The sequence below is a fragment of the Mesocricetus auratus genome, unplaced genomic scaffold (genome assembly GCF_017639785.1).
Source record: "Mesocricetus auratus isolate SY011 unplaced genomic scaffold, BCM_Maur_2.0 Super-Scaffold_100003, whole genome shotgun sequence".
NCBI lineage: Eukaryota > Metazoa > Chordata > Mammalia > Rodentia > Cricetidae > Mesocricetus > Mesocricetus auratus.
The window spans coordinates 34,122,380-34,135,191 of record NW_024429188.1 but is presented as its reverse complement, the minus strand read 5'-3'; the positions used below and the strand labels follow the sequence as shown (position 1 = coordinate 34,135,191).

The 12,812-nt window shown below is 40.5% G+C and overlaps 1 protein-coding gene across 1 annotated transcript; it reads right to left on the bottom strand.

Annotated features, from left to right (window-relative positions):
- Positions 1-2,854: 2,854 nt before the first annotated feature.
- Positions 2,855-3,855, bottom strand: Fthl17 (ferritin heavy chain like 17). The gene has a single exon (XM_005080053.3). It carries the CDS (start codon positions 3,529-3,531, stop codon positions 2,983-2,985), a length of 549 nt encoding a protein of 182 aa, XP_005080110.1. The 5' UTR covers positions 3,532-3,855; the 3' UTR covers positions 2,855-2,982.
- Between the last annotated feature and the right edge of the window lie 8,957 nt (positions 3,856-12,812).

Sequence of the window (12,812 nt, the reverse complement as noted above, 5' to 3'; positions counted from 1 at the left end):
CATATATCAATATGACTTATAAAGCCTTCCTCAACTGACAATTGATTAGTTATATTTCTTTGGCTTGTGAAAATAAACTAGAATTGGTGGCAAATGATAAAAAATAAAGCAAAACATAAAAATCAGAAATGTGAAGCAAATTTCTAGTCTAGAAAAGGTTTGGGAGAAATTAAAGGGTACTTTGTACTGCTTGTTACACATTTATGGGGAAAATACATTTCCTTTTGCTAGAAAATGAAGTACAAGTTGTTGGTGACAACCATTTATTAAGAAATTTCCTTCTGTGATAAAGTGATGATTTTTCCACCACAGGTAAATTATTCAGCACACTTCATTTGAATCCGTGTTTGAGCCAGTGATGAAGTTATCAATTTTACCATTTTCCCTAGTCTGTCCTGCTATTATCATTGCCTGAGATTCCGGTACCCATAGCAACAGCCACTGTTTTAGACATCATTTACCCAAGCAACAGAGGATGGCCAGTGACTGACAGTCATCCAGCTGTGTGTCTCAGGGTGGTACGTGCCAGGCTTAGAGACCTAGTAATATCTTACTACTAAGTGTTTAAAGTTCAGTTACCAAGGAATTGAGTAGGTGGCACACCTCAGAAAAGTTGCCTTTCTGTCAGGGGTGTGACAGGGTAGGAAAATAAGGAAACTTTCAGTAAAGGCCAAAGTCTAGATATTAGAAGGTAAAATGGGAGCTTCTTTCACCAGGCTAAACATTTCTAACCTATTTTCATTTCTGTCTCACATATTCCAGAGTCTGTTTGTGACTACAAAAACTGAGGCAAAGGGCAGGGACTTAGAACTTGGGTGTTTTACTCTCAGCAAAACAAAGATAAAATCAGCGGGGCTGGAATCTAGAGGGACGACTCAGCAGCAAAGAGCAAACAGTGGTCATGCGCAGGACCCTGTCAGCTCCCAGCACCCATGTCTGTTATCACACAATTATCTGCTACTCCAGCTTCAGAGGGGCTGATGCTATTTTGGGTTTTTGTGAACATCCATGTGCTCTCTCTCTCTCTCTCTCTCTCTCTCTCTCTCTCTCTCTCTCTCTCTCTCTCTCACACACACACACACACACACACACACAGAGGAAACTAAAAATGAACTATGAACTTTAAAAAAGGAACAATTGAGTTGCTGCTGTGCTAAGATTTCCCTGTCAGGGATTTATTTTAAAGAAAAGCTGCAAAATGTCACCTGACTGACACAGTAGCTTGTAATGGGCACTGGCGTCTAATCACTTTTCTTTTGAATTCTGTATATAAGGAAATACCACTTTTTCAGGTAAAATCAAAGTCTGTATATAGGTCGTAATGAGTGTCTCTTCTTTTTCCTGGAAAGTCAATCACAAGAAAGTGATAGATGGGACAAAGAAGGCGCTCTGTCAGTCAAGACAGAGCAAGTTTGGGGTGAGCTATAGATCCCAGTAAATAGACTTCCACAGAAAAACGATTTAGTTCACAAATTCCAGGGCACTGTGTCCAGCAAGCATGCACGCTTCTCTCCCTAGGCTTTGAAATAAGCTGGGACTGCAGGTAAAGCAAGTATGCGTTAGTAACCACCCCTCATTTACTGTGCCTCAAGAGAAGCTATTCCAATGGGAAGAAATCTGGATAAGAGTTCATTCTGGGGATTTCCAACCCTCTGATCTTCCCAGGCAACCAATGCAATTTAGGTTATGGTCTGCACTGGGAGGAGAGAGGCTGAACAGAGAACTGTAATACCTTCCTGGGTGGCACCTTACTTACTGCCTCTCACAGTCTCTTCCTAATTCTAAAGGCTTCCATCATATGAGGATTTTGGCTGACATTTAGAACTCATCTCTACCCTAGGCTGGAAGGCACACCTGTAATTAAGGGAAAGGCTACAGTGCTCAGGGCTATCTTTACCAGTTGGGGGAATTTCCCTCCTTCTGGGGCTGGTTATCTGGCTGAATTCCCAGTCCACCCACACCCTCCTTCTTAACTCATTGATACTCTCAGTATAACAAGAAAAGACCACACTGGATCAGAACTAATGTTACCATCCCAATTCTCTAACTTCTCTTGTTGCCTCCCTGTAAATGCCTGCTCTTCCTACTCCCAAATATAATAATATTTTAAGTGAAAGATCTTGGACCAGCAAAGTTCCACTGTTATTTCACTTTGTTAACCTCTGGGCTGTGAAGAAGTCATTCTGGTTTTCCTTATCTATTATCATCGTTCCCCAGTGTAAGCATGTCGTAAGTGTTCTGCTATCTTTCAGGCGCTCTCACAGTCTTACCTGGAATCAGCCAATGCTAATACTCTAATATTAAGTTGATATTAAAATGAATATTAAGTCAGTTAATGGGTTTTAGGTAAAGTTGACATGATTTTAATCCGGTGGTTCTCAACCTTCCTAATGCTGCAATATTTTAATTCTGTCCCTCACATTGTGGTGACTCCCAATCATAAAATTATTTTCATTACTGTTTTATAACTGTAATTCTGCTACTGTTATAAATCATAAGATAAATATCTGATATGCAGGATATCTGATGTGTGACCTCCGAGTTTTCACTTTTACCATGTATTTGCACTTTTCCAGTGCTTAGATACCAGGGCTACACTTCACTTCACCCATCCCTCACTCTCCCCACCCCCAAACCCATTTGCTTATAGAGAAAGCTAATTTAGTCTTTTCCCGGGGGCTGTGAATATCCCTTACCTTCCACCTTCTTGAGTTCTTAGGTGCAAGGAGACCTGGATTGGGTGTAGGAAGAAACACGTGGATACACATTTTAGACCTGCAAGGGAAATTTTGTTCATTTTTTAAAGGTTAGAGTTTTATACATATGAATCAACAGGAAACAATTGTTCTGCTGAGAAACAAACAAATTTATTGGAACAAAGCCAAACAGAAACATTAGGAAAACTTCTGGAAGTTTCCATGTGAACACCTAGCTTGATGATCTGAGCAAGACCCCCCCCACCATAGCAGGGACAGTCCCAGTTCAGTCCTCCTTGGTGCTATCTGCCAGAGTGAGCTTGTCGAAGAGGTACTCAGCCAGGCGATTTTCCGGAGCCCCCATCTGACGCAAGTTGGTCAAGTAGCCACCCATCTCCTTCAGGACTTCGACCTGCTGCTGGAGAAAATGGCGCTTTAGGAGGTTGCACAGGTAGGTATCACCTTGATTGCTAGCCAGTTGGTACAGCTGTAGGAGGCTCTGGTTGAGCGTCTTCTCCAGGTGGAAAGCACACTCCATCGCCATGAGGCCATCCATCCAGTTGTGGCGGTCTTGATCAGCAATTCTCCCGAGGGTAAGGGAGCCACGGCGCTCGGTCAGCAGGTGGAAGAGTACCTCAGTACGTTCCATCCACTTCTGTGACTGACGGAGGAAGAAGAGAGCGAAGAACCCCAGGGCCACTTCCTCTTGATTGCAGAAGTAGGCCATGGAGAGGTAGATGTAAGTGGCATACAGCTGCAGCTGGATCTGAGAGTTGATGGCAGCGATGCACTCGTTCAGGTAACTCTGAGGCATCTGTGGAACAGAATCGGCCATGGCAGCAAGAGCACTCAGACGTCGGCAGGCAGGAGCTAGTAGGCAACACCTGTTATGCGAGCGGTGGAGCTGGCGAAAGTGGCTGCTGGAGCCTCACAGTCACTTTTAGAGAGGGAGGAGGAGCTGAGGAACCAGATAGGACCAGCTCCTGGCTCTGTCCAGTCAGACTCTGAGGCAGTGCCTGAAGCCACACCCGCACGAACAGCTACCGGAAGACGGCAGTGGAGACCGCAATGGCGCCTGGTGCCTCGGGCTGTTGATCCAGGTCAAGGGTCAAGGAGCAGTGCAAAAGTGCTGTGTTCAGTAGCAACCCGGAAGGCATTGTGCTGACTGTCCAAACAATAGAACACTCAAATTTGCGAATAAACACCCAAATTCTTGTATAAATTGTGTGGATAGTAAACTTTAAGGGACGAAATTATTTCAATATCACCTAATCGACTTTGTTTCGTTAAAATAGTTGTTTTCGTGTGTGATACCATTATCTCATATCTTAAAGATTTAGTCAAGGACATGGAAAAAAAAGATTTAGTCACCTTGGCTGGTGACATCAATGTCTATATACTAATGACCTTTCTTAGGGAGAGATTAAGAGCAAGTGACTGTACATCATCACCAATGATGACACATCGGGTGTTTTTGAACAAATTAGAGCATGGAGTTCGATCCCCAGAACTTGTGGTAAAAACAGAGAAATGCTTCTCAACATTTGTTCTGTGGCCTCACTTGTGTAGTGGCATGGCCCAGCCAACACACATACATACAATACTAAAATAAAATAAAAAATAAAACAGTCAAAAATAAAAATAAAAAAATTCATGGCCTAAGGAAATAACTCAGTTATTAAGAACATATACTTCTCTTGCAGAGGATCTAAGTTTAGCTCCAAGCACTTAAGTCAGGCAGCTCACAACCATCTGGGACTCCAGTTCTAGAGGCATTTGACACTTGTGTCCACTAAAGACACCCGCTCTCTTGAGCAAATACCCCCACCTCACCCCACACACATGTACATACTTTAAAAATTAAAAATAATTCTGAAAAAAAGCAACAACAACAACAAAATGTTTTAGAGTCCAGTGTGGCGCTACATGCCTGTAATCCCAGCATTTGAGAGGCTGAAGCATGAGAAATTTATTTCAAAACCATCCTGAGCTGCTACATTCCTTGTATTCTGCAATCATCATCAGACTAAAATTTGTAAAATGCATGTTTGATTTAATAATTTTAATTATTTAAAAATAGGTCATGCAAGGATATACTGTACATGGAGCATATACTTCTACCAAGTCCTGACTCTGCCCTGTCTTGGCCTTCCCTGTCCTATTAGTCATGTTTGTTACCCTGCCCTAGACAGCTTCTGTTCTACTTTCATTTATCTGTATAAAACCTAGCCACCATAAATAAGAAAAAATATAACATATTTGTTTTCCTGAGACTGGCATAATTCACTTAATGACTATTCCAAGTTATACCTGTTTTCCTAAAAACAATACTTCAGTAATATTTATGGCTGAAAAATATTCTATTGTGTACATAAAGCACATTTTCTTTATCCATTTTTTTTTGTTCTGTAACTTGACTATTGTGAGTTCTGTCACAGGAAACATTGAAATGCAAGTAATTCTGTGATGTGATGACTTAGAGTCCTTTGGATAAATATCCAGAAGCAGTGTAACTTGGTCATATTTATTTTTTTTAGTTTTGTTAGGAACCACCATAGTGGATTTTCAAGTGGCTGGACTAGTTTAGTTTCCCTTCTGTCAATATCCTTCCTGTGTTTGTTATTTGTTTTCTTTAGATTCAATTTTATTCCAATCAGAATGGCAGTCATTAATGGAATGTTTTTATCTATCCAAAATTAAGTCCCATTTCCATTAAAAGGCACTTCCCATTTTGTCTCCTCTGCAGGCCTGCAACCGCTAAACTTTTTTGTTTCTATAGACATGCATATTATGGCTATTTTAGATAAATGGGATCATACTATATGTAGCTTTTGTGTACAGTTTCTTTCATTTGACTTTAACCTCTATCCCTTTTCATTGCTGAATAATGCTCTACTGTAAGGCTGTACTGCATTTTATCAATACTTTTCACGTTAATAGAAATCTGGGTTGTCCAGTTGCAAAGAGGAATGATGAGCAAAGGAATCAAGATCAGGCTGGTGAAACCCAGAGAGGCAGCTGACCTAAACAAGTGGGAACGCACAGACCCCAAACTGATGACTGAGAGTCCAGCATGGGACTGATCCAGACACCCCTCCCCCCCAACCTGGGTATCAGAGAAGAGGCCTCAGCAATCTATGGGACCTTGGAGAGTAGAGCAGTATTTATTCCTGGCATACAAATAGACTCTTGGAGCCTTCCACATGGAGGGATGCTCTCTCTGCCTGGACACATGGGGGAGGGCCTAGGCCCTGCCAGGGATTATATGACAGACTCTGAAAATCCCTCATGGAAGTCCATGGAGCAGAGGGGAATGAAGTAGGGTGGGGAGTTGGGAGGAGTGAGGGGCCAGAGGAGGAGGGGAGGGAGAAGGAACTGAGAGTAATAAGTGCAAAAAGGTAAATTAAAAAAGGAGAAAAAAAAAGAAATCTGGGTTGTTTTCATTTTCTGACTGTTAAGACGAATGTTGTTATGAACATTTATATACAAGTTTTTTAAAAGATGTGCGTTTCCAATTCTCTTGGTGATACATGTAGGGATGGAATAGTTAGATCATAGATTAGCTATGTTTCAGACTTTGAGAGATTGCTAGATTATTTTCCAAAGTGATTGCATCACGTACCATGCCCAGCGGCAATGTTGAGGAGTCCAACACTGTTATTAGCCTTTAAAACTTGTAGTCACATCTGTGAGGGAGAGTAGTTTCTCATTGGGAGCTTTGGTTTGCATTTCCCCAGTAACTAATGATGTTAAATGTCTCTTCATATTCTTGTTTACTATTTGCAAATCTTTGGGGAAATATTAATTCAAATCCTTTGCCTATTTTAAAAAATGAGTTGTCTTTTTTGGTTAGACTCTAAGTGTTTTGTATAATTTATGGATATGATTTACAAATATTTTCTCCTATTCAGTGAATTATTCTTTTCACTTTCTAAGTGGTCTTTTGAAATCTAAAATTTCTTAATTTTGATATATAACTTATGTGATTTTTCTTTCATCGTTTGTGCTTTTAGTGTCCTAAGAAACCATTGCCTAACCCAGAAATACAAAGATGTATTATTTAGATTTTTTCCTAAGGCTATTTAGTATCAAATTTATATTAAATTGGTTTTTGCATAGTGTATAAATTAAGAAGTTTCATTCTTTCATAAAAAAGAGGTTTCTTTTTTATCTGTGTGTGTTTGTAAGGGACATGACCAAAGAGACCAAAACAGGGCATCAGATCTGGAAGTAGAATTACAGGAAGTTCAGAGTCACTGGATGTGAGTGCTGGGAACCAAACTTTTGTTAAGAGCAATGTATATGTCCTGTCCATCTCTGCAGCCCCCAGTTCCATTTTCTAAACATGTGAATAATTAGTTGCTGATAGCACAATTTGTTGGGAAGGCTGCTCTTTCTCTACTGGGTGATCTTGGTGATCTTGGTACACTCCTGAGGAGAGAGCAATCAACCATATTTCCGGATTCTCAATTTTATTCTCTAAACCTATGCTTAAATGTATGTCTAAACACTAGACCACTGTTTTGTTTACTATAGATTTATAGTAGATTAAAAATAGGAAAGTTGTGAATCTTCCAATTATCTTTCTGTTTTAGAATTCCTTAGTCCGTTGAAATTTCTTGTGACTTTTAGGATAAATTCAACTTCTTCAGAAGAAGCAGATATCTTTTAATTAACTTAGGTCCTGGATCCTTTATATTTGTTTAATTTTTAGTCAGGGGCCAATTTTCTAAGCAGTATGACAAATAATCCCAGACTTCTGAGTAGCAACTCTCCAAAAGGAAGGAGGCAGCCATCTTTATCAAGGTTTGGAGACAAGGGAACACACCCATTGGTCATCATAAGCAAAAATACCTATCCCAAACTCCCAGACAGAGCTTGTACAAGGTAAGCATAATTGGATAGCAGTTCCCATTGGGATAAAAATATGACTTTTACTTTCTGTGACAAATGATGATTTAAAAATTAACCAAAAAATTCTTTACTGTATGTCCTTTTTAGAACGATTTTCTGAGTAACTCTACTTCTCAATGATATGAGATATTTTTTAACTGTAGTTGAAAAAATAAACTAATAATAATGCAAATGAATATTGTCCACAGAAATGCAAATGATTTGTCTGATGGAATGTAATTAATTCTTGAATCATTTTGCATCTATTCTATTTGAACATTCATTTCAGTATTTCTTATTGCCCATACACAAACCTTTTCAGTTCTCTTTTGAACAATTTTTATAACAATATTGATGTTATTCAGTAGTTTCTCATTACATTGTGCAAACTGTTCCTGACCTTGTGAAACTCTTTCTTCAGCTCCTTTGATACCTGGGATTACAGGCATGTGCCAGTACAGCTGGATCTCATTTGTAATATCATACAAGTTTCCACATTATTTAATTTTTTCCATGTACATATTTTATATTTATACAAGAGCCATGATTTTTGAGAGTAGATCAGTATTTATTCCTGGCATACAAATAGACTCTGGGAGCCCCTTCCACATGGAAGGATGGTCTCTCAGCCTGGACACGTTGGGGAGGACCTAGGCCCTTCCTGGGATGATATGACAGACTCTGAAAATCTCTCATGGAAGCCTTTACCCTCCCTGGGGAGCAGAGTAGGGATGGAGTGGGGTGGGGGGTTGGGATGACTAGGGGGCCAGGGGAAGAGGAGAAGGAAAGGGAACTGAGAGTAACATGTGTAAAAAGTTAAATTTAAAAAATTTTAAAAAGAGCCATGATTTTTAATTACCATCCTTTGGTTATAGTTTAGCACTCCTGATCCTCATACATATTCCAACAGGATCTACAGAGCTCACAAAAGTTTACTGAGTAAACTAAACACTTTTTGTGGGGTACTCATCAGAAATTTGTTTCCAGAAAACTATTTGAGGCCTAAAGGTACAGAAATCAAGGTGGTGTAAAGAATAGATTTATGGCTTGTCTGAAGCAGGGGGAAGTTAGAGATTAAAGAAGGCAGTGAAAACCAACAGAGGAAGTAAGTGGTTAGAGAGCAAGCCATGGACAGATAACTCAAAGGCAGAATGCTGTAGTCACTGTATAAAGGATGCTGGTACACACTGGGAATGGCATGGAATTAGGCATGACCAGATCCAGCTGAAAACCAAAGGAGAGGTGAGACCTTCTTGATATAGAAAGGAGATTATCAGAGGCATGAGATGTGGAAAGGTGACAAATTCACATAGGAACCAGAAAGGCTGTGATTCGTGATCTAAGTGAAATTCATCTTCAAAGAAAGGAGTTAGGCATTTGAGTTTTTGGAGCTAGTATGAATGATTCCTTCACTAGTACTTTTATGTTGCTTGAATCATACCTCTAGAATGGGAACTGGGATCTGTGTTTACTGAAAATACACTAGTATCCAGGACTGACTTCTAGAGAATGTTGTTTCCAGCTGTTTAAGAGATGTAAGGAAGCTCTAATATATTTAGGTGTGTTCTAATACAGGTTTGAAGCACAAAGGCCATAGAAAAGTTTCACAGAAGCTACTGCTTGGGTGAATATTAATAAGACATGTCTGACATTGACACCATTATATTCTGAAATAGAAAAATCTCCACCTTTCAATTCCTTGCTGTTCTCACATTGGGAATATCACTATATTAGATAAACAAAGGAATGGCCACTGAATTTAAAACATTCCCATGGTATGTATGGGCTATATATAAGTTTGGTGTTTGTTCATTTATTTAAATATACATTTTCTGTAAGATTACAAACTTTAAGCCTTGTTCAGTGTGCTGGCTCTTCTCCCTCTGACTCTGTAGGACCACTCTCTGTCTTTCATCTTACTGAGAGACCTAAGAGGGGATGGCTGACCTGTTTTAATTTTATCCATTAACTTTGTGTGCTCTAGCTTTGTAGGGTCAGCCAGTGAGAAGCCCTGGCAGAAGATGAGAGAGCAGGATCAGAATAAACCTGGGTATTAATTCTCTCAGTTCTTTTTAATCATTGCAGATAATTAAGAGGCACCACTATTTTCTTTTTAAAAGCTTTGCTTTTTGGATGAAGTAGGGCCATTCTTGGGACACAATTCTTAGATTGTTCTAGCTTGTTTTCTATCGACTTGACATAAGCAAGAGTCATCTGCAATAGAGAACTTAAATTGAGAAATTGTTTGCATAAGATCAGTCTGTAGTGTACTTTATTGATTTATGATTGATGCAGTAGGGTCCAGTTCAATATGGGTGGTGATATCCCTGAGCTGGTTGTTCTGGGTTCTATAAGAAAGCAGGCTGAGCAAGTCATGATGAGCAAGCCATTAAGTACCATTCCTCCATGGCCTCTTCATCAGCTCCTGCTTCCAGGTTCTGTCCTGTTTGAGTTCCTGCCCTAACTTCCCTCATGGTAGACTGTGACAAGGAACTGTAAGCAGAAATAAACCCTTTCCTTCTCAAGTTGGTTTTGGTCATGCTGTTTTACCAAAGCAATAGGAACTACAACTAAGATATAAGTTGGTACTAGGTCATGGGGAACTGCTGTGACAGACCAAACCATATATTTTTGGAATGATTGTGGAAAGAATTTGGAACTTTGGACTAGAAAAGCAAATGAGTGTTCAAAACTTTGTGAGCTATTGTGAGAACCTGAAATATGTGCTCAGTAGTTTTATGTCAACTTGACTCAAGCCAAAATCATTTGAGAGGAGGCAACAGCAATTAAGAAAATGCCTTCATAAGATGGGGGGGGGTTGGCGGGAGGGCACGGGAGGAGGGGAGGGAAAGGGAGAGGGACCTGGAACTGACTTGTGAAGCAACCTTGTTTCATATCTAAATTTAAACTGAAAAATAAAATTTTTAAAAAAAGATTGAATTATAGGCAACCCTATAGGGCATTTCCTCAATTAGAGAATGATGGGGGATGGTATTACCCATTGCGGATGGGGGTCACACCTGGGATTATGGTCCTGGGTTCCATAAGAATGGAGTGATGAGCAAAGGGGTCAAGACCGTGCTTGTGAAACCCACAAAGACAGCTGACCTGAAAAGGAGGAGCTCTTGGACCCCAGACTGATGGCTGAGAGGCCAGCAGGGACTGATCCAGACCCTCTGAATGTAGTGCCAGTGAGGAGGCCTCAGAAATCACTGGGGCCTTGGGTAGTAGTTCAGTGTTTACCATGGTTTATGAATGAACTTTGGGAGCCCATCCACATGGAGGGATGCTCTCTCAGCCTGGAGACATTGGGGAAGGGCCTAGGTCCTGCCCTGGATGAAATGTCAGACTCTGGAGATCCCCCAAGGAGGGCCTCACCCTCCCTGAGGATGATGTGGGTATTGGGTTGGGGGCTGGGACCCTGGTGGAGGGGCAAGGGGGAAGGGTGGGAGAGGCAGCTGGGATTGACATGTAAAGCAAGCATGTTTCTAATTTAACTGAAAAATATATTGACAAAAAATAAGAAAGCAGGCTGAGCAAACCATGAAGAGCAAGCCTGTAAGCAGCACTCCTTCCCAGCCTCTGTATCAACTCCTGCTTCCAGAATCTTGTCCTGTTTTAGTTCCTCTCCTGGCTTCCTTCAAATATGACTACAGTGATATGGCAGTGTAAGCCAAATAAACCCTTTCCTCTCCAACTTGCTTTCTCTTTTTCTTTTAACCTCTTAGCTATTTTTTATTACTTTATTTTTTAAATAGCTTGCTTCACATGTCAATCCCAGTTCCCTCTCCCTCCCCTCCTCCCTCACCCCTCACCATCCCCCCCCATCCTCCCACCCTATCACCACTTCCTTCCACATAGGGGATATCCAGAGTCTGTCATTTCCCTCAGTGCAGGGTCCAGGCAATCCCCTAAGATTCCAGGCTGAGAGAGCATCCCTCCTTGTGTTATGGACACACAAAATGGCAGGGATAAACACTGATCTACTGCCCAGGGCTCCATAGGTTGCCCAGGCCTCTTCACTGACTCTCACACTCAGGGGGGTCTGGATCAGTCCCATGCTGGCCTCCCAGCTGTCGGTCTGGGGTCCAAGAGCTCCCCCTTGTTCAGATCAGCTGTGTCTGCTGGTTTCGCCAGCCCATTCTTTGCCAATTTGCTCATTGCTCCTCTCTCTCTGTCACTGGGTTCCATGGGTTCAGTTCAGTGTTTAATTGTGGGTGTTGGAACCAACTTGATTTTTGGTAATGGTGTTTCCTAATAGCAATAGTAGCTCAACTAAGACAAAGGATAATGCTGAGAACAATGCAGGTGATGGAGGCCTGGCTCATGAGGTTTCAGAGGGGAAGTAACAATTCTACCAGTGCTATTTATGTGATATTTTAAATTAAGAATTTGTGGTTTTTGTAAGCTATGGCTGGGGAATCAGCTGTGATTAAGAATAGACCAGCATAATTGGGGAAGAATCTTCAGGGCCAGCACACAGAACTTTAATAAATATTGCTCAGTTAAAAGGAATTTATTGTAAAGTTTTGGTTCAAGTTTAAAAGCTAGCCTAAGAAATTCATGGCAATCCAAGAACCAGTGTGCCAACTGGAAATTCCTTCAGGCCAGAGAATAATGGAACTGACAGAAAAATAAAGTGTCTAATCTAAGACAGTCTCTGGCAACAAAAAAATGTGATATAGGTGGAACTATCACTTGAGATTCAAGTCTATTTTCTATCTTGTGTATTTCTTTGGCCTCTGGCTCCCTTCTTTCCTTGAGTCACCAGCCTTTTGATTACCTTTCTAATTAGTTGACCTATTAGAATGAGGACTGCAGAAGAATATAGCCATTTTCTACTTGTTAGTAACCATGGTAAAATGTCTGGTTGGAGATAACATTGACTTAAGTTTTGAAAAAATGTCTGTTTTTTTCAAATAACCCTTTGTCCTTCTCTACTCGCCTTCTGTTGCCCATGGTTATAATTTTTGCAGCATGTTCTATATAGCAATGTATAACAATGTATAAGCCCAAACAATGCATATAATGGATTGTGGATGCTGACTAATTACTTGTCATTGGCTTTAAGAATTTACTTCTGAGAAGCAAAGCATAGTGCTCAACTACAGATAGCAAAAATATTTTTAATTGTCTTTAAAATCTTTTTAAATAGAGCATAGAATGAGCAAATCATATTATGTGACATCCTATCCCTTCATAGAACACTGGGTATAATAATCA